Source organism: Dermochelys coriacea, chromosome 4 (assembly GCF_009764565.3).
Source record: "Dermochelys coriacea isolate rDerCor1 chromosome 4, rDerCor1.pri.v4, whole genome shotgun sequence".
Taxonomy (NCBI): domain Eukaryota; kingdom Metazoa; phylum Chordata; order Testudines; family Dermochelyidae; genus Dermochelys; species Dermochelys coriacea.
The window spans coordinates 18,031,686-18,054,178 of NC_050071.1; the positions used below are offsets into that span (position 1 = coordinate 18,031,686).

The 22,493-nt window shown below is 41.7% G+C and overlaps 1 protein-coding gene and 1 long non-coding RNA gene across 4 annotated transcripts in view; one reads left to right on the forward strand and one right to left on the reverse strand.

The window, feature by feature from the left end:
* Nucleotides 1-22,048, forward strand: LOC119855264. Of its 3 annotated transcripts, none has more exons than XR_005292808.2 (3): nt 1-5,123; nt 19,828-19,962; nt 21,158-22,048. It is a non-coding gene; the product is annotated as an uncharacterized LOC119855264 (long non-coding RNA). The 3 variants fall into 3 exon arrangements; XR_006280711.1 differs by having other exon boundaries at nt 1-4,060; nt 5,013-5,123; nt 19,828-22,048; XR_006280710.1 differs by having other exon boundaries at nt 19,828-22,048.
* HPSE (heparanase) overlaps nt 14,591-22,493 on the reverse strand; it is a 24,045-nt gene continuing 16,142 nt past the window's right edge. Inside the window, exons 10-12 of the mRNA XM_038400989.1 lie at nt 19,033-19,151; nt 17,886-18,032; nt 14,591-16,871 (exon numbers count right to left, since the gene is read on the reverse strand). Of these exons, the coding sequence (XP_038256917.1) occupies nt 16,712-16,871; nt 17,886-18,032; nt 19,033-19,151 (426 nt within the window). The 3' untranslated portion in view covers nt 14,591-16,711. The remainder of the gene's footprint in view (nt 16,872-17,885; nt 18,033-19,032; nt 19,152-22,493) is intronic.

Here is a 22,493-nt window from a genome sequence, read left to right on the forward strand (position 1 = left end):
CCCCCCCCCCGGGCTACGACGATGCGTCTCACCAGGGCCATGGGCCTGGCCCCCCGCAGGTCGTGGGTGGCTCGCGCGGGCGGTGGGCGCAAAGCCCTGGCCACGCGCTGCCGCCTAACCGCCCCCCGGGCCTGCCCTGGCTGCCCGCTGTTCTCAGTGTCTCCTTCACGTGCTCGGGGGAGAGCCCCCAGCCTGGCCTACAGCCAGTACCTGCCTTCAGCAACGCACTGGGGCTTCGCACCTTCCCACGGCGGAGCCCTCTGCGCCCCCAGGCCCGTGGCCATTTTCTCCCCACACCCCTCCAAGCCAGGACCCGGCGTTTGCACTGAGGGGCCTGTGCGTGGCCTGGATTGCAATAGCTGGCCCTGCACGGAGAAGCCCAGCAAGCGCTAAGGTTGCAGTAAGGTCAGCCGTGGGCAGCACTGAATTCCTGCTCCCTGGGGGGAAGCTGAACTTGTATCTCCCTGCTAGGTACCCTACTGCTGTTGTCTTCCTTCATCTTTGGGCTGGATTTTCCCCTGCTGGTGCCCTGAATTCTGGGTGTCTCATCCTACGAACTTCCAGGAGTGAAACCTGTCGCTGGCAAAGCCTATGGCTGTGCTCACCACTCGTTTCCATTTCTCTAGGGCAGGACAACGAGCGTCTCTCTGTTCTTAAGCCACCCCTTCCTTCTGTTACAAGTTTGATTCCCAAAAGTCTCCTGGCTACCATTAATCTTTTCAAACCAACGATCAGTTCTTAACCATCTCCTTTTCTCTTACTGTTCACCGCCTCTGAGAGGCAGAAAAACTGGCCACTGTCCCTGGCTACCACCATCCGGACCTCCTTTCCCCTCTGGCATTCTTCCACACACACCAGCCCAATCCTCCTTTTCCCTTCTTAGGTGACCACCATCAGACTGACCCCCCCAACCCATAAACCCCAACATCCATACCTTCCCAGGAGCCCCTGTCTCCCCCACCCTGGTTCCCACTGTTTACTGCTCCATAATAGCAAGCCTTGGGTCTATCTGTCCTGCTTCCCAATCCCCTCTTTCCCACTGCTAAGAGAAGCAGGTTTGGGCATGCTGAGGGTCCACAGTGCAGAGCAGGACCTGGGTGCGGTACTGGTAGCACTCCCAGCCACGTGATGTGTGTGGTAGTTAGAAGTTTGCAGCACAGCCAGTTGTGCTGCTGCTTGTGAATAGTTTACAGGTGAGGAGAAAAAAAAACAACTGCAACCAGCAAGGCAGTAGAAAAACCATCCAAGCCAGTTAGAAACTGGCTAGATAGCAACGTTATTGCTAATATAACACATCATTACTTATGGAATAATAATTGCCAACACTTCAAAAGAACCTTCTACCTAAAGAACTTGAAGTACACAAACAGTGAGTAAGGCTCACACCGACCCTATGGGGTAATTATACATCATTATCCTAATTTATAGATGGGGAAATAGAAGCCCAGAGATTAAGGCTGGGATTTACAAAGGTACTTAAGTGTTGCAACACCGAAGGTTATGGTGTCTAGGAAGTCCCAGGAACAACACTGCAGTCCACCATAAAGACTTAGGTGCCGAAGCTCTCTATACAATAAATAGGGAGAAGTAGGTGCCTAAGGATGCAATTCTTAAAAAGCCAGCATGCTAGATGGAGAGCTGCTACATTGGCCAATGGGAGGTGCTAACCTGAGTGGTGTAGGAGAGAGATGGCTAAATCCTGGCTATAAAGAGGCATCTCCCTCTATTTAGCAATCCACAAACAGGAAACAGCTGCCTGAAATCAAGCAGGTTAGGCACCTCTTGTGAGATCTGTCTTTTTTACATAAAACAGCCAGAAGAGGAGGTGGTAGTGCTCACCTTATAACTTTTAGCTCAGTGGTTGGAGCATTCACCTGGGATGTGGGAAACCCAGTTTCAGGTTCCCCCCTCTGCCACTGGGGGAGAAAGGATTTGAATAGGGGTCTCCTACCTCTCATGGGAGTGCTTTAACCATTGAGCTCTGGGATATTATGATGTAGAACTCCCTCAATCTCTCCTGCTGAAGCTGCTGCAGTGTGGATTAAATAATGAAAGAGTGATTGGAGCAGGTGGACTGGATTCAGGGTCTCCCATCTTCCAGGGGGTGCCCTACCCATGGAGTCATTTCCTCTCTCTGGTCTCTGACTATTCCACTGTTGTAAATAATTAAGTCATGTGGCCCAAGAGGCAGGGGAATGAATGACTCTGTAACCCGGTGGGTAGGGCACCTACCTGGGAGTTTAGGTCATTTAATCTCTTTCAGAAACTTCTCTTGAAGTTTAAAGCACAGCAATTAAAAAAAAAAAGAGAGAGAGGGCAAGGTATTTTGTACTCTTCTACAGCCCCAGAAAGCTGCTTCCCCCTGACCATTTGTGCCTAAACACCCTTCACCAACACCCCTCCCCCATCCTTAAATAATTTCTCACGCAGGGTATTTATTGAAAGAGGAGGCTCTTTTTCTTCCCATCCTTAAGCAGTAGCAGATTTCACTAAGTATTGCCTTCCTCACATCTCCATCAAGAGCAGTTGTAGGCCGGCCTATTCTCTAATTAGGAGAAAATACAGAGATCCCAGGAGTGACCTCTCTAACCTAGAGTACAAACAGTTACATTGGTATAAGGACTAAATCCGTGGAAAAACAAATTTAGGCCTAGTTTACACTAGAAAATTAGGTCAGCATAACTGTGTCGTCACATGGGTGTGAAAAATCCATACCCCTGAGCAGCGTAGTAAACTGACCCACATCCCAGTGAAAACAGCACTAGGTGAGTGGGCAAATTATTCTGTTTATCGAGCCAACACCTCTCAAGGAGATGGATTACCGGTGCCAATGGAGACCCTTCCTGTCAGCATAAGTAATGTCTACCCTGAAGCACTATAGCACTTTAGTTTTATTTTTCTTGTAACTATTTCTGACTTTAATGCCACATTACTTGTACTTGAAATCCATCTTTTTATAGTTAAATAATTTTTTTTATTCTTTAAAACTAATCCAGTGTTGTGAATTGTTTGGGTAACTTCATTTAAGGTAGCACTGTTGGGTACTGACCCTTTAGAGGGGCAACGGAGCTAGTATATCTGGATTGTCCAGGAGAGGTCTGGACACTGCAAAATACACATGGCGGCGGGGGGAATTCAGGATGGGGAGTGCATTGGGGTCACATTGCAAATAGTAACCAATGTTGCTGGAAGACAGAGTGTGGCTGATGTCAGCTAACAAGCTGCTAGGCCAGGGCTGTAGCTTTACACAGCACTCAGGGTGTGACCTGTATGCTGGCAAGCTGATTGTGAGCAACTCAAGTTGTAAACTATAACAGTGAAGCATTGTGAAGCACCCAAGGTTGTATTGCAGGGGGACACAACTCCTTACTGGTCTGGATTGCACCCCAGAATGTCATATACATTCCCCACTGCAGAGCTAGGGACATCAAAGAATGACAGATATTTTAACAACAACACTTAGTCTCCATGTGTTTTAAAATTTCTTCTAGCTAAAAAGAAAAGGTCAGGAATATGTTTCAGGTCCTAAACTAGCCTGATGGTGTTTCCTTGAATTAATGACTAGACATTTTAATATTTTGATTTTAACTTTAGTTCATATTATTTTCCTCTGTAAGTCTGGCCTCGTAGTCAGTTTCTATATCCACTGTAATATTTTTGCATATTCCAAATCTCTAAATTGCATTTTTTTATAAGTAATTCTAAAAATGGCATGGGGAGGGGAGATGTTTGTTTCAATTTCCACATCAGATAGACTCAGTCTACAAAAACAAAGGATATTTCTTTGTAACTAAATGCAAGCCCTGAAAATAGTCAAGCTGTGTTCTTTCCTTCTCATTCACCTCTACCATGGAAGTTTCTGCAGGCCAAATTATGTCTTCTGACAACTGTTCAACCCTGGTGTTGTCATGGAATTTGCACAGATGTAACTGCCATATTATCTCAGAGCTGTTGATATGCTGCGGGATGAGAGGGAGTAAAAAGCAATACAAATGTACCTTGGTTACTAAAGTCGGCACATACGACTGTTTACACAGAAAGCCGCATTTTGTTGTACAAGGTAGTGCTATTTTTACATTGTGTTTCAGATAGAACTTCTGAGACCACACCTAGTATATTGTGTTCAGTTCTAGGCCACTTAGCACCAGGAACACTTCAGCAAATTGCAGTGAGTTCAGCAAAGAGCAATTAATTAGGGAACTGGAAAGACTGACTATAAGGAAAAGTTAGAGTTATAAATGTTGACTAAGAGGGTGGATATGATAGTTATCTATAATTGATATGAGTAAAAAGTCAGTAAGAGGAAATGTTTAAGGGCAAGAAACAGGAATATACTGCAAAGTAGTTAAAGGAACTTAAGATGAAAATTTAGCTGAATACAGTATTAAGAAAAATTTGCTGACTCTGAGATCTGTTGGACTGTGGAATTGTCCCCCAAAGATTGAACAAAACAACAGAGTATACAATGTAGAGAACAATCTTGTATTGAAAGGAGGATGGACTAAATAACCTAATAGGTCTTTAACATCTCTAATTTCTATGCACTAATACTTACAGAGTTTACATCTAGCCCTAAAACATTTTCTCTTACAAAAATCCATGCTTTTTGTGTGTGGATCTTTGTGCCTTTGCTGTTTATCTACCAGCTGCCACCAATGATAAAATCTCATTTCAACTTTTCTGCTAAGTGCATTTGGCAACATAAATTAAAAATAATGGGATTTATAAATTAAAATATAAAGAACTTTGTTTTTTAATTACAGTACTTCAGCTATTTATCAAGGCCTCTTCTTACTACTACTTATTATTTAATTTAGTAGTATCAATACTATGTGATATTGTTTATGGAATTTTTATATATTCTGGTTTTGATGCCTAGTAGATTTAAATCTTATTTTACGGATGACTTGTTTCAGATTATATGTGATAAACATTTTTGGATGTGGGCTGTCACAGCCCTATCTTGGTATTTTACTAATCTCCCTTTATCTCCCATTACAATCTGCATTCAGATTACAAAGAACAGCATCAGCATTACCAGATCTTGTGATATTTCACATATTTTAAAGTCCCAGCTTCTGGAGGCAACTAATTATGTGAGGATCTCAGTTTCCTTTAAAAAAGTAAGTTTCAACCTCCCCGCGGGAGGAGAAATGCCTGAATAAATCACCTGTGTGCACTCTAAAGGCTCAGTAACTGGAAGGCAAAATAAAAAACAAACTTAAAAAAAATCTCATGGTTTTTGGGGCCTGATTCCTGATTTCTGAATGCTTGGGGTTGACAGCGTTGCACTAGAAATACAGAGAGCACTTGTTATGAATTGAGGAAATGAACTTTGTAGCATAGTTTAAGTAATTGCTCCCTCTAGTGGCTAATTTCACACAATACATTTATAGATTTGATTTTTAACCAAAATCTCAGTGTAGTTCATTGAGCAAGGTGCCTGTCTGATTTGGATAAGAAAGCACTTTACAGTTAACATTTTTGTCATGGGTGCATTTTTACTGCAATAGTTGTACTATGAATATATTATTACACATGGATAGCTCCTTTCACCCAAATACTTCTCGTTGTTTTTACAAAAGTAGGGAAATATTTATTCTCTTATGCAAAGCGAGAGACTGAGCCACAGGCAGGTTAAGTAAATTGTTCAAGGCTACAAAGTGAATGGCAGAAGCAAGAATAGAACTCAGGTCTCGATGGCCATTGTGGTGACAAAGCCACTAGACAATTTCTATCTTGCCATTACTACCCATTGCCTCTGCAGCTATTCTGGACACCTGTTTCTGTGGACATTCTCTTCTTACCCCCAAATAAATGGGTTGAATTCAGTCTCTTACTATGCAAGAGGTTTTCATGCTGATTTAGCAAGAGTAATTTATGACAGGAGGCCTCTTACAAAAGAAGCTTCAGGTGACTGTGTAGTATCAGGAATCAAATTGTCATAACTCTGTGACATTTTTACTTCCCCAGAAGGCTAAGTGGTGTCTCATGCCACAGACAGACCTGACAAGGTCTACAACAAGGGTGGTCAACCTGTGGCTCTGGAGCCGTATGCGGCTCCTTTCCTAGGCACTGACTCCGGGACTGGAGCTAAAGATGTTGACTTTCCAATGTGCTGTGGGGTGCTCACTGCTCAACCCCCTGCTCTGCCCCCACTCCACCTCTTCCCCTGAGCCTGCCATGCCCTCGCTCTCCCCCCTCCCCACCAGAGCTTCCTGTGCACCGCATAATAGCATAATAGCTGACCATGGTGGGCGGGAAGCATGGGAAGGGAGCAGGAGGCACTGATTGGTGGGGCTGCTGCAGGCAGGAGGCACTGCAGGTTGGAGTGGGGGGAGCTGATGGGGAGTAAGGGGGCTGCTGACTTATTAGTGTGGCTCTCTGGCAATGTACATTGGTAAATTCTGGATCCTTCTCAGACTCAGGCTGGCCATCCCTGCTCTACAAACTTAACTTTAAATCCATTGAAATTAAAACGTCTTATAAAGAACACAGTGATCCACTGGTGGAGTGAATGTCCATTTATAGCAAAATGAAATGAAAGTCTTCAATCACAAGCCTAGTTACAGTGTAATTCTATGGTAAAAAAGATGGTACAATGAGTTCCGTTGTTATCCAGTATGTAGATATAATGGATATTTTTTTAAAGGATTGATATCTCTAGTAATCCACTATAATCATGTGGAGTTACTATTACTGCATCCAGTCAACAATGTACATTAGATGTTAAGGGCCTGTTGAATCCTTTACATAATCAGAGAAGCAACATTTATATGACTAAAGCCTGCTTTGCTCCAATTTAAATCAATGGTCAAACTCCCATTGATTTCAGTGATAGCAGTAGTAGACTGTGTGTTTATGTGCATAAAATATTGCAGTGCATACATTTTTATGATCCAAGATAGCTAATCTTCAGAAACAGAAAGAAAAGGAGTACTTGTGGCACCTTAGAGACTAACAAATTTATTAGAGCATAAGCTTTCGTGAGCTACAGCGCACTTCATCGGATGCATTTGGTGGAAAATACAGAGGGGAGATTTATATACACACTCAGAGAACATGAAACAATGGGTTTTATCATACACACTGTAAGGAGAGTGATCACTTAAGATAAGCCATAACCAGCGGGGGGGAGGGGGAAGGGAGGAGGAAAACCTTTCATGGTGACAAGCAAGGGAGGCTATTTCCAGCAGTTAACAAGAATATCTGAGGAACAGTGGGGGGTGGGGTGCGGGGGTAGAAATAACATGGGGAAATAGTTTTACTTTGTGTAATGACTCATTCATTCCCAGTCTCTATTCAAGCCTAAGTTAATTGTATCCAGTTTGCAAATTAATTCCAATTCAGCAGTCTCTCATTGGAATCTGTTTTTGAAGCTTTTTTGTTGAAGGATAGCCACTCTTATGAAGTGAGCTGTAGCTCATGAAAGCTTATGCTCTAATAAATTTCTTAGTCTCTAAGTTGCCACAAGTACTCCTTTTCTTTTTGCGAATACAGACTAACACGGCTGCTACTCTGAAAATCTAAGGTCTGTAATCGAGTGACCAGAGAGATTGAAGTGTTCTCCAACTGGTTTTTGAATGTTATAATTCTTGACGTCTGATTTGTGTCCATTCATTCTTTTACGTAGAGACTGTCCAGTTTGACCAATGTACATGGCAGAGGGCATTGCTGGCACATGATGGCATATATCACATTGGTAGATGCGCAGGTGAACGAGCCTCTGATAGTGTGGCTGATGTGATTAGGCCCTATGATGGTGTCCTCTGAATAGATATGTGGACAGAGTTGGCAACGGGCTTTGTTGCAAGGATAGGTTCCTGGGTTAGTGGTTCTGTTGTGTGGTGTGTGGTTGCTGGTGAGTATTTGCTTCAGATTGGGGGGCTGTCTGTAAGCAAGGACTGGCCTGTCTCCCAAGATCTGTGAGAGTGATGGGTCGTCCTTCAGGATAGGTTGTAGATCCTTGATGATGCGTTGGAGAGCTTTTAGTTGGGGGCTGAAGGTGATGGCTAGTGGTGTTCTGTAATTTTCTTTGTTGGGCCTGTCCTGTAGTAGGTGACTTCTGGGTACTCTTCTGGCTCTGTCAATCTGTTTCTTCACTTCAGCAGGTGGGTATTGTAGTTGTAGGAATGCATGATAGAGATCTTGTAGGTGTTTGTCTCTGTCTGAGGGGTTGGAGCAAATGCGGTTATATCGTAGAGCTTGGCTGTAGACAATGGATCGTGTGGTATGATCTGGATGAAAGCTAGAGGCATGTAGGTAGGAATAGCGGTCAGTAGGTTTCCGATATAGGGCGGTGTTTATGTGACCATCGCTTATTAGCACCGTAGTGTCCAGGAAGTGGATCTCTTGTGTGGACTGTCCAGGCTGAGGTTGATGGTGGGATGGAAATTGTTGAAATCCTGGTGGAATTCCTCAAGGGCTTCTTTTCCATGGGTCCAGATGATGAAGATGTCATCAATGTAGCGCAAGTAGAGTAGGGGCATTAGGAGACGAGAGCTGAGGAAGCGTTGTTCTAAGTCAGCCATAAAAATGTTGGCATACTGTGGGGCCATGCGAGTACCCATCGCAGTGTTGCTGATTTGAAGGTATACATTGTCCCCAAATGTGAAATAGTTATGGGTGAGGACAAAGTCACAAAGTTCGGCCACCAGGTTAGCCGTGACATTATCGGGGATACTGTTCCTGACGGCTTGTAGTCCATCTTTGTGTGGAATGTTGGTGTAGAGGGCTTCTACATCCATAGTGGCTAGGATGGTGTTTTTAGGAAGATTACCAATGGATTGTAGTTTCCTCAGGAAGTCAGTGGTGTCCCTGAGAAGGGAGTCTACAAAGCCAGACAATCCTGCTGTCAGGATGCCAATGCCTGAGATGATGGGGCGTCCAGGATTTCCACTTTTATGGATCTTGGGTAGCAGATAGAATACCCCAGGTCGGGGTTCCAGGGGTATGTCTGTGCGGATTTGTTCTTCTGCTTTTTCAGGGAGTTTCTTGAGCAAATGCTGTAGTTTCTTTTGGTAACTCTCAGTGGGATCAGAGGGTAATGGCTTGTAGAAAGTGGTGTTGGAGAGCTGCCTAGTAGCCTCTTGTTCATACTCCGACCTATTCATGATGACGACAGCACCTCCTTTGTCAGCCTTTTTGATTATGATGTCAGAGTTTGTTTCTGAGGCTGTGGATGGCATTGTGTTCTGCATGGCTGAGGTTATGGGGCAAGCGCTGCTGCTTTTCCACAATTTCAGCTCGTGCACGTCGGCGGAAGCACTCTATGTAGAAGTCCAGGCTGCTGTTTCGACCTTCAGGAGGAGTCCACCCAGAATCCTTCTTTTTGTAGTGTTGGTAGGAAAGGTTAATATGTGGGTTAATATGTTGGTCAGAGGTATGTTGGAAATATCCTTTGAGTCGGAGACGTCGAAAATAGGATTCTAGGTCACAACAGAATTGTGTCATGTTTATGGGGATGGAGGGGCAAAAGAAGAATCTGTCCTATCTCGGGGCCTCTCCATCATCAAGGATCTACAACCTATCCTGAAGGACGACCCATCACTCTAACAGATCTTGGGAGACAGGCCAGTCCTTGTTTACAGACAGCCCCCCAATCTGAAGCAAATACTCACCAGCAACCACACACCACACAACAGAACCACTAACCCAGGAACCTATCCTTGCAACGAAGCCCATTGCCAACTCTGTCCACATATCTATTCAGAGGACACCATCATAGGGCCTAATCACATCAGCCACACTATCAGAGGCTTGTTCACCTGCACATCTACCAATGTGATATATGCCATCATGTGCCAGCAATGCCCTCTGCCATGTACATTGGTCAAACTGGACAGTCTCTACGTAAAAGAATGAATGGACACAAATCAGACGTCAAGAATTATAACATTCAAAAACCAGTTGGAGAACACTTCAATCTCTCTGGTCACTCGATTACAGACCTAAGAGTGGCTATCCTTCAACAAAAAAGCTTCAAAAACAGACTCCAACGAGAGACTGCTAAATTGGAATTAATTTGCAAACTGGATACAATTAATTTAGGCTTGAATAGAGACTGGGAATGGATGAGTCATTACACAAAGTAAAACTATTTCCCCATGGTATTTCTACCCCCGCACCCCACCCCCACGGTTCCTCAGATATTCTTGTTAACTGCTGGAAATAGCCTCCCTTGCTTGTCACCATGAAAGGTTTTCCTCCTCTCTTCCCCCCCCACCCCACTGCTGGTGATGGCTTATCTTAAGTGATCACTCTCCTTACAGTGTGTATGATAAAACCCATTGTTTCATGTTCTCTGTGTGTGTATATCAATCTCCCCTCTGTATTTTCCACCAAATGCATCCGATGAAGTGAGCTGTAGCTCACGAAAGCTTATGCTCTAATAAATTTGTTAGTCTCTAAGGTGCCACAAGTACTCCTTTTCTTTTTGTGAATACAGACTAACACGGCTGCTACTCTGAAACCTGTCATTCAGAAACAGAGTTGCAGTAAATCTGGGCTCAGTAATCAAAGTTCTACTTTGTCACGGAATGCAATTTATCACAAAGAGATTTCACAAAAATGATAATTTCCTCAAGGACTAATTTCCTATTAGTCACAAGTACACTTAGAGCTCTACACCCTCAAATGAATTACACGTCAATGCAATGATAGGGTGGAAGCAGACACTCACAATCACTATAATTAGTCTCCATAAATCATTTCACAATGAGTTTGCGTACAAGTACTTTAGATTTTCTGTTTATCATCCTTTCTCCCTTCCTAATTCCTAGTCATATTTCCAGCAGTAATCACTGGCTGTTCTTGTAGTGCAGTTTTGTTTGTGCTGTATATTTTGATTTGTCTATATCGTTGGGTTTCGGGATATGCCTGAGGTCTGAAGATTTATTATTTGAAACTGTGGCAGTGATTTTAAAAAAAGCCAAAAGATTAGCACTTTGTTCATCCTATGGTCCTAATCCTGCAAACACACACTAAAATGTTTGCGGGTTTGGAACCTAAATTAGCACACATGTTAAATTAACTGTCCAATTAATTTTTTTTAGATAGAGCACCATTTAAATAGCATGCATTTTAGAAAATTCCTTTAACAGTTAAGGGTTTTTTCCTGCTTCCCTTTTAATGTTTAGATGGGCCTTTTGGGCAGTCCAGAGAGCAAAACCAAAAATACTCCAATTCACTTTTTTTCTCTCTGCTCATACTATGACAGACTGATAATAGCCTGGCCAAACTTTATAGAAGTAAGATAAATTTACTGAGTTAAGTTATAACTTATTGAATTAGGTTTAATACCTTTGTGGTCTGTTGTGTTAAATATCAGTTGTGTATGTGTTACTGGAATTGTATACAACTCCTCTAGGAGGTGGGGGACGCTAATCACATTTCTGCAGGTATCAACCACCCTCTGGAGAGATAAGCATATACTATTTCAAACTGGATTCTCTAGGGACCAACAGAAAAAGAAACCATTTCTGGATAAATAGCCTGGTTTTAAACAGGTTCAGGACCTTCTTCCTGCTGCGGCAAACAAATTAGACCCCTGGATCATGGAGGGTCCTAATCCTTAGGGAGGAGTTAGAAGGAGTTGGCCTACTGCGGTCCTATAAGACTGGATACTTTGTTCTGATCTGAAACTGACAAACTTGAAACTACACTGAAACTCCTTGGGTAGCGTTTTTTAGGACTGCTGCTGCTGCCAAAGCCCACAATCAGGTTAGAGTGATCTCTGGCACAGGCGCTGAGTCCGGGGTGCTCCGGGGCTGGAGCACCCACAGGGAAAAAACGGTGGGTGCTGAGCACCCACTGACAGCCCCCCATCAGCCTCCCCTCCTCCCACAGTGCCTTCCCCTCCTTCCCTGTGCCTCCCAACTGCTGCGATCAGCTGTTTCGCGGTATGCAGGAGGCCCTGGGGAGGAGCAAGGACAGCTGTAATCGGGGGAAGGCGCGGGCAGAGGCAGAGTGAGGTGGGACCTAGGGAAGAGCCGGGAGTTGAGCGCACCCCAACATATTGGAAAGTCAGCACCTATGATCTGGGGCAAGCTTTTTGGCATGCATGTAGGTTCCTTTATAGTTCTGAATATGTTTTCACCTTAAGAATAAAATAGGTTTGCAGAAGAAGAGCTGTGTGGTACCTTATAAGTGTGGGCAATTACTTTATTAGCCTTTGAAGAGAAAGTAAGCAGTCCTGGTTAGGTAGTCTGACTTTTGCAGGAGATACCAGAGTACAGTCAGGGGGCTGTGCAGCCCCAGTCAGGAGGAAACGAGACCGTCTCAGTTCAAGAGAGGTGACGGCCAGGCGAGCCGGAAGCCTAGAGTGGATGCCTTTGCTGGATCACTGAAGGAGAATACAGGTGCAGTTGCTCTGAACTGAGACATACAGCTGGATACTGCTTGCTATTTGTTCATTTTCAGCTCCTCTGCTGTGACTGGTAAATGCTGTCTTTAAGGTCTTACAGAAAAAGCATGCACCATCAGCAAAAAGTAAACAAATTAGGAAAAAGAGGAAAAAATATTATAGTAACCTTAGAATTTGTAACAATAAGTACAAAAATTGTAGATGCAAATATGATTTTCAATTTGACTATCATTTTATAAAGTACAATAAGAACTTTTGCTGTTCTGTTTTACCTGTCTCCACGCAAAGACATAGGGAGTTCTTCTGGACACTTTCATCAAATGGCCCACTGCTTCCAGTTTCAGAGTCATGCTTTCTCAAAGTTCCCAGCCATTTGGTTCTAGTTTGGATTTGCACCCATCTCTATATATTTCTCCACTTCACAGGAATATACCTGTCAAGGTTCCTTCCCCACTCTGAACTCTAGGGTACAGACGTTGGGACCTGCATGAAAGACCCCCTAAGCTTATTCTTACCAGCTTAGGTTAAAAACTTCTCCAAGGTACAAACTTTGCCTAGTCCTTGAACCGTATCCTGCCACTACCAAGCGTTTTAAACAAAGAACAGGGAAAGAAACCACTTCCCCAAAATATCCTCCCAACCCCTAAACCCCCTTTCCTGCGGAAAGTTTGATAAGAATCCTCACCAATTTGTACAGGTGAACACAGACCCAAACCCTTGGATCTTAACAATGAAAAATCAAGCAGGTTCTTAAAAGAAGAATTTTAATTAAAGAAAAGGTAAAAATTACCTCTGTAAAATCGGGATGGTAAATATCTTACAGGGTAATCAGATTCAAAACAGAGAATCCCTCTAGGCAAAACTTTAAGTTACAAAATCAGAAATATACATTCCATCCAACACAGCTTATTTTACCAGCCATTAAACAAAAAATCTAATGCATTTTCTAGCTAGATTACTTACTAACTTAACAGGAGTTGTGATTAACAAAGCAGGACCCCAAATTTCAGTGTCTTAAAATTGGAAACTTCTTAGATGCACTTTGCCTTCATTTTTTTCATACAATGTAAGGAGAGGCAGCCTGCTTCATGCTTAAGGACATACTTTAAGTAGCTGGACTAGGCAAGTTCCTGGGAGCTCATGGGAGATACCCATCTTCTGGAAAATACTACTTTAAAAACACAGAACTTTATGATGATTATGTTAACATTTGCTTATCCAAACCATGTCAGCTGTATGAACCTGAATTCCCCTTCCTCCCAATTCTGGGGATGTGGGGAGAAGTGTGACATACTAAAGCTGTTAATCTTTCCTGCTGTTCTCTCTTACATACTTTTGAAAAATGCCACGAGTATTAAAACAACAAAATAATTTCTTTGAAAATAATTAAAATGGAGACAGGAAAAATTCATGAGCTGTGATCTCATGTATGTACCAATTCCTTAGTCTGGATTAAATTCCTATGGTTTATTATAATGCCGTGGGGAAAAAAATCATAAAATAAGCTGCTGAGGCAACAATAACTGTAGTGGGAGGGACATGGGCAGTCTAGTTACATGAGCACAGTGCTGAGAGCCTAGGATTCTAATCCATGCTCTGATATTGAACCCTTTGTAGCCCTGGACACATCATTTAACTTCTTTCCCTCAATGTCTTCACCTGTACAATGGGGCTAATAGTGCTTTCCTATTCATTATATAATACTCTTCAGAGGGTGTCATAAAGATTAATGACATTGGTAAAGTGTTTTGAGGTTGAAAAGCACTATCCAAGTTCTAAATATCACTAATTGTTACCTCCATAATGATAATTATCTATTTAATAAAGAATATATGTTTGTTTCATTTTTAAACATATCACACTGATTTACATGTTGACATTACAAGCCTTATCTCCATGCTCCTTTGCATTTGTACTGTCCCTTGTTTCATATTCATCTGGTTGAAACTGTAAAACCAGTGTTTGTCTGGTGGTGTCTCTTATGATGTTCCCACAAAAAATATAAATCACATAATCATATCATATAAATCACAATCATATAAATAAAAGGTCGTGTGCTTCAGATGAGATTCTTTTATCTCCTTTCACTCTCATGGGAAATCATAGAAAAGCAGCTGGAGGAGGTTTGATTAAAAGAAAAAAATCTGACTATAATATAGGATGTACAATTCACAGATGTGAATAAGCTAAAAATGAACCTTCTAAAGAAAACCACAATTACTAAAATGTGATATAAATTACTTTATTAAAAATGTGCACATATAAAAATATCACAACATTAAAGAAAACAATGAGGGCTGCGTTTCCAGTTTTTAAATTGCTTTTCTAAAGAAAACCACAATTACCAAACTGATAAATTTTATTTAAAATATGCAAATATTAAAAAGTCACTACAAACAGGATTGGCTGTGTTGCTGGTTTTTAAGAACGGTCCTGAAAAGCATGTGGTCAGGCTAAAAAAAAGAAATTTTATTACTTTAGACTGTTACAACTTAGAACTTTACAAATCTAATTTATGTTTCATAATTTACGCTGTCTGTCTACTTCCATTTGAATTTGGAGAATGAATATTTTAAGTTGAACACAAATTATCTGGTTTCATTGCAATTTTTAAACAAAATGTCATAACTATATTTCAGTGATTTGTATGTTTTTGACATAGTTGGTTTTTTTAAAAAAAACAAAATTAAATTTGGTTCCGTATTTACCTGATTGTGTCTTTTAAACCCCAAAAAGGGAAAATACAGTAATGTGAAACTTTCTTCCTGATACATCTCAAAATAAGCATTCACAGTTTGCATTGTAGCAGGTTGTATGTTTTAAGAAAATTAAGTACAAACAAATATCAAAGACAATATCTGTGCTTTAAGTTATATTACTATTTGGTGTTTTGAGATTTATTTATATGAGAATAAATAGTTCCTGAGTAAAGGTATAGGAAGAATGCAGTAAGTTTAAGAGAAGAAAAATGGCTTTGAAAGGTTGTCAAGAGAATAGGACTCCAGCTGTCATTTACCTCTGCTGGCCCAAAGAATCTCAAGAGATCTCCTGAGCTTTATCGACTTGGAGAGGGCTCACATTTCTGATTGGGAGAAATCAGCTGTCTCCTACAGCCATGATAGTTATTCTGAGCATAATCCAAAACCCAGTGAAGTTTTATCTTGGACTTCAATGGGCTTTGAGTCAGACCCTCTGTGCCCTCCCTTCCTCATATGTATACAGTTAGTGAAACTATCCAGCCTGATCATAATTCAGGCCCTTGGTAGTAACATGAGGGGACTTCACGAGGAACTGTTAATATGCTCAGTGAAGTTGTTTAGAAGTAACTTCTTCCCAAACTGATAACATTCGTGAGCCAGGGAAGTAGGTTAAAAGGAGATCATAGTTATCCTAAAAAAATCAGTAAAGCAGAGAGAAGTTTTATCAGAGTGAAAATCCACACCCCTGAGTGATGCAGTTATACTAACCTAACTCCCACTGGAGACAGCACTGTGTCTACCGAGTCTTTCTTGGGGAGGTGGAGTACCCACAGCAATGGGAGAAGCTCTCTTGTTGACATAGGAGGTAGTGTCTTCACTAAGCACTACAGTGGCACCGCTGCACTTGTAAGCGTAGACAAGCCTTAAGCTTTTTCCCCTCACTCTGTTTCCCTCCTTCCTTACTTCGTCTTCCTTTTGCTTGTTTTCTCCATCCCTTGTCCCCAAAATAACTAACAGTTGAATAGTGCAGCTGGGCTTTGGACATCCCTTAATGCACAAAAAAATCAGAAGCTCATTACCTGCAGTAACTATTGGTAGCTTTCCCATGATTGTCTCCTGCTCTCCCATAGTCTGTGGGCATTAAAGGAACCGTGCGAGTAAACACATTGGGGGGAGGGGGAATATATTTTACAAGAGCCCTCATGAACCTCATCTGCTCTCAGTAAAAGAGGTTGCTATAACAATTGTGCTTAAATTTATATAACCTAGAAGATGAGGGAATATCTAAGTCTTTGGCTGGCAGAGCTGCAGACGCAATGTAATCAGTTCCTGTGACAGAAGTGTTGGAGTAGAGAAGGACTTGCTGCTAAATGGACCACTGGGGGCCCCAAGAGAGGAAGGAAGCAACCTTCCCAAAACCTGGGGAAAAATGTTTTTGCAGGTTTACATCAATATGGTTCATATACACAGTACATAATATGCATTTATGCCCTCTCCTCCCCCAGCTTTTGCTGTTGTTGCCACTCCAGCAGATTTGCAGCAAATTTGCCAGAGTTAATGCTTATTACAAAAATGTGACCCTCTAGTATCAAACTTGAGTTTTAGCCACTACGCGCCTGCAACCGTCCTGCGAGGATGTGTTCAACATTTAAATGCAAGCAATAGCTTTTGCATTTTTTATTACATAAAATCCGTATGAAAAGGCTGGAAGGCCAAGAGCACTCCCAGGATGGAGGGGTTTCTTAGTAAGTGCTGGCAATGTTTTGTTGTCCACCATCCTTAAGACATGACCATTCAACTGAACAGACCTGCATGGAGAGAGGTTGTTGGGTTAGTTATGTTTTGTGGACCACCTAACACAAAGTTCACTTGGTGTGACTGGAAGAAAGAAGGAAAGTGCTGACATTAAGGCAGATTTATGTTGCTTTAAGGTAGTTAAACCGCTTCCACCCCCATCCTTACAGACTGACAAATGTACAGGATAGTGGCAGCATGTCTGCTAGATCTATTAAGCTACCTGCAAGCTACATGTATATATATATATATGTGTGTGTGTGTGTGTGTGTGTGTGTATACACACACACACACACACACACACACACACACATTTATATATATATATACACACACACACACATTTATGTGGGGTAACTTTAATGAAAACTGAAAAGTAAAAGTTTTTTGTTGTTAAACTGTTCACAATCACAAGTTGGGTGGAGAATGTACTTTGAAAAGCACAGATAAGCTTCTGTTTCTCTTGAAACTGTTAATACACCATTGACACCCAAAGAGCTGCACTCAGACCAAATGATCACAGTGACCTTAGAATCTAAGGAGGCAGATCCTTACCATTTTTGTGTGTTAGCAATATTAACTGTAGGTGTTAAATACAGAGGGCCTGATCTAATCTTACTAAAACCAGTGTAAATTAAGAGTAACTGCTCTGAAATCATCACAGGTAAACCTGTGTTCAAAACCATTCTGAGATTGGAATCAAACCCAAAATATTGAACTTGGATACAGGCAGCCTTTTGATTCATACATTTTTATGATGTTCCATCACTCCCGTGTTCCACAGTAAATGCAGAAACAGATCATCAATAATATAGTCATTACGTGTCTGCTGAGCTACCATATCAATAACATTTATCAACAGTGCCTGGTTTTAGGAGACCAAATTTTATAAGGAAGCACTTACAAAAAAATAAAACATAAAAGTAACTAGTTTTTATCCTAAGAAATTGAAAATAGAGACCTGTTTTTATAGCTCATCTACATGATAGTGAGGGTACAATTTACAATAAAAGAAAATGTTTTCTCACCTGGAAAGTATGTCCTGTTCCCCATGAGGTAATAAAAGGTATTCGTCTATATGCTTATTAGATAAGTTATGGGGCAACTGCACATGTTTGGTGACATTATAGAGGTTTAAAAGAAACAGAGTAACATCCCCTTCTTTGTACATTGGGCTGAAAGGGAAGAGAAAAGCACATTATCATACATTAAAAATAAATTATAGTTTTTGAAAGGAGTTGTATTCACAATTGGGCAGATCACATTCCCTCTTTACCAGAAGAATTGTGGTTCCTCTGCCCAGGGAGAGGATAAATAGCAAAACTCCGTGCGAGTGTCTGTGCCCTCAGCGCACCAAGAGCTATGAACTGCTCACAGTGTCCCAGAATACAGGGAGACACTGGGGATGGGCTGCTGAATCTGCAGCTATGTCTACACCAATAGCCCCAGTGCCTTAGCCACTAAGGGAGCAACATGGAGGGCAAGGAGATGATGTAAAAGGTTGCACCTGCAAGTATACTGTTCTCATTTCCTTTGAATTAATTCTGTGGAGGGTAACTCCTTCCAGAGGCAGGATATTGGAGTGGATGGACCCAATGGTGGCGATATTTTTGTAGTACAGTAGCACCTAAAAGTACCAGCTGAAATAAGGGCCCCATTGTGCTAGGCACTGTCCACACACACACACACACACACACACACAGAAGCAGTCCCTGCCCCAGAGAGTTTACAGATTGAACAGGCAAGATAGACCAAAAGGGTAGGGGGAGAAAAAAAAATCCTTATTTTACAGATGGGGAATTGAGGCACAGTGCAATTTGGTGACTTCCCAAAGTCACACAGGATGTCTGGAGCAGAGCGAAGAATAAAACTCAGAGTTCCCAAGTTCCAGCCCAGGGCTTTAACCACACCATCATCTATACCTTCTCATATAATTCACTACAGCAATTCCTATGGACCTAGTTGTTGAAAGTTTCATGAGAGACTGCTGAATGTTTTTCTCGAACTCCCCTCCCCATTCTACGTGTTACACTGTGTAATCAATTGAAGGGCCTGATCCAAAGCCCCGTTTATCCTGTCAGAATGTTTCCATTAGTTACAATGGGCTCATTGTGCATTAGGGCCTCTGTCTTTACTGTATTAATTTGTTCCTGGATGTTGTGTTAAAATGCTTACTTGTGGTTATTCGTGCAATGAAGGTACACTCGAAGCTTCTTCGGATCTGCTCCTTTCAGGCCAACTTTCAGTACCTTGGTGCCGACCAGTTTTTTGTACAGCAGAGAAAGCCAATAATCCTGTGTTGCATGTAAAACAAAAACATTTTTCCATATGGCAAACAAGGTATTCTAGATGAGAGGCAAATTACACTCAGATACTAGAATACAATATCATCATGCTCTGTATTAAGGGTGTCCAAATGTGACCCTAACAAGGTCCCAATGATAATGAGTCAGGAGCTTGAGGGCTACATCCAGCATGCATGTACCAGGGCAGGCTGCAGTCTCATTTTTAATACCTAAGTGCAGACTCCTGAAACCACTAGATCCACCATCCAGTGCTGGATATGGAGCCACGCTGGGCTCACAGTCTCCAGTGGCTGTACCATCCGCCCTCCATTAAATTGAAGAGCTTGGCAAGCCACATTAGTCACTTACACTGCCTGTTCTCATTGTACATTCACTCTGCTGCCACCATCAGGTTGTTGGGAGTGTGAATACTCTAAAATGCTGATGATATTAATGACTAAAAACCCGGTAACTGCATCTGCTAGTGCAGCTTAGGGCTAACGCAGTATATGGTGAGGGACTTTTTTTGTTTAATTAAGAGAGCTTTTCTGCTCTCTTTTGCAATGTCTTTCATATCAAATTTGTTCAAGTTCACAACAAATAATGTGACAAAGAAAAATCCTGTCTCCAATTTGCTGAGTGTAGAAGGTATAGTTAGAGCTATTTTGCTCTCCTCTCTTCATAGGTGGATATAGGAGTCCTTCAAGTGGGAGATGCAGGTCTTGATCCTGCATGATGAAAAGCACCTTCTGCAGAGTGCCGAGTGCCCTACCCTTCAAATGAAATCAACAGGAGTTGAGCTGCCCTCAGTACTTCACTGGTATGGACCCTCAATTAGCTCTAACTGTGCCCTGTTTAACTTGACCCTTTGAACCGCTAACTCTTTTCCAATAAATCGGTTTTATAAACAACAAGGGATTGATTCTGAACTCGTACAACTGAGAGAGTCAGGAGTAACTCCACTGAAGTCACTGTAATTATCCTAATGCAAAAATGCTGAGAGTTCAGGATCAGGGCCCCATGTCTTTATATTGCTGCACTGTCCCTTTTTCTAACTTGGTTTGTTTTTTTTTAAGAGGAGACAAAATACATTGCAACTCTCTTTCTGCTAAAATGGCTCTGTAGTTCTAACATCAGGAGAAACATGGACTTTAGATAAGCTTGGTAAATAAGGCTTGGGAAACACATGGGGAAAAGACAAGTTCAATTTTAGCAGACTCATTCTTTCCCCATAACCATATTTATGAGAGGTTTCAGAGTAGCAGCCGTGTTAGTCTGTATTCGCAAAAAGAAAAGGAGTACATATTTATGAGGACCATGTGAAGGCTGACTGGTTCCAAAATGAGCCTGTTATAGAAGCTCTCTTTATTTTTAAATTTCCTCTGGATCCTGAAAGGTATTCGCCCTACAGAACAAAGGCTGCTGTATAGAAAAAAGATCTAAATTTTCAGATGAGTGATTCGCCAGCAAACCCAGAGAACTGGCTTTATTTATAGTCATATACATTTCCCACTATCTACTCTAGATTAAAGAAAACCAGAAAGAATACTAACTCTTAAATCCCCCCACAGCCCTGCCCCATGGGGACATCTTACAATGAGCAGGATTCATAAAACAGCATCATAGTTACATACACCAGTTTCCACTGCAAGTCCTCTTTTTACGAATTTGTAGCAGCCACAACTTGGAAGCAGATTAAGTGTGGGGAAGGTAGGAAAGAAGGATGGGAACGGTTACTCCTCCCCACATCCATGTATAATTGCCATTAGCACTAATGAGAGTTCTACACTCATAGAAAGAGTAGAACCTTTATAGTTACTCCAAATAAATCTGCCTCCTTATGTTATAAGGAAATGAAAAAGTGTATTCGTTTCTGTTGCTTTTTTATCTCAACAATTAGGATTAACAGCTTTGTTCTTAAAAATAACATTCTTATGCTATTAGCTCATAACATAAATAACTAAGTTGAAACATCTCAAATCATTAACATTTGAAAATCATTTACCACTCTTTAGAGAAACCCCCAAACTAAAGCATGGATTCCTCAGAAGACATGGGTAAGTATGTATCTAGATAGAACATTGTGGCTTAGGTCCATCTCTGCTGCTCAAGCACATGATTTTTCCCTTATTTTTCTTTAGCTATTGTGTTCCTAGACTGCACGTGATCCATATTCAGAACTTAATTGATTTTAGATACATGGGTACTGTGAGAGAATGTAACCCTGTGATCACACCTACACACCACTGCGATAAATTTTGTACAAGGCATGCCTTGTAAGGTATCATTTGAAAACTCACAATTTGCTGGTCAGTATAGTCCTAATAAAATATGTGTGGGAGTTCCCTCTATTATGTTATTAACACATGTTCCACAACCCTACCCAAACAGAGCTTGGCAAACAGGTCTGTCCTAAACAAAGGAATGTGTGCTCCGTTTAATTTGCATTTAAGTAGTAAACAGAGTCATCAAGCAGGAAGGGAAACAAAGGAAGCTCAATCAGGTAAGAAAAAACCAGCAGGGAACATCCTTAAGCATAGATTCTGTCTCCTATTGCTCAACTGGATATATTTTTCAAGAGACGGACTGAAACTATAAAAAGGAGGGACAAAGACCCCAAGACACCACTCTCTCTTTCCCTGCTCATCACCTTCACTGTTCCTGAAGGGATAAAGGAAGCAATTGTTGAACTCTGTGGGGGAAGGTTCCCATACCACAGTTTGGTCAGTAAGACTGTGGTAAGCAACATTTCTTCAAACATTGCTTTAATCTGATATAGGTAGTTAAATTAGGTGTTAGTCTTATCTTTATTTTTCTTGTAACCATTTCTGACTTATGCCTTATTACTTGTACTCACTTAAAATTTCTCTTTGTAGTTAATAAACTTGTTTTATTGGTTTATCTAATCCAGTGTGTTTAAATTGAAGTGGCTGGGTAACTCCACTTGGGATGACAAGTTGCGTGCATATTAGTCTCTTAAATGAACAACCAACTTAATATAATTTGTACTGTCGAGGAAAGGGCTGGGCAGTGCAGGACATACATTTTTGGGGGGAAATCTGGGGATGGGGATGTGCTGGGGTCACCTTACAGCATAACCAAGGCTAGTGAGAGCCAGAGTGTAACCCAAGTGTGGCTGCCAAGCTGCAGTTAGATACAGACACTCAGGGTGTGGCTTGCATGCTAGAAGGCTGGTTGTGAGTAGCCCAGGTGGGAGCTACTTCAGCAAGGCATTGTAAGGCACCCAAGGCTGCAGGGCAGGGGTGACACAGCTGCTCATTAGTCTGGATTGTATCCTGGTACATGACAGGTACCTATATGCGAGTCTCTTTAAGGAAGTAAAAATAGCTA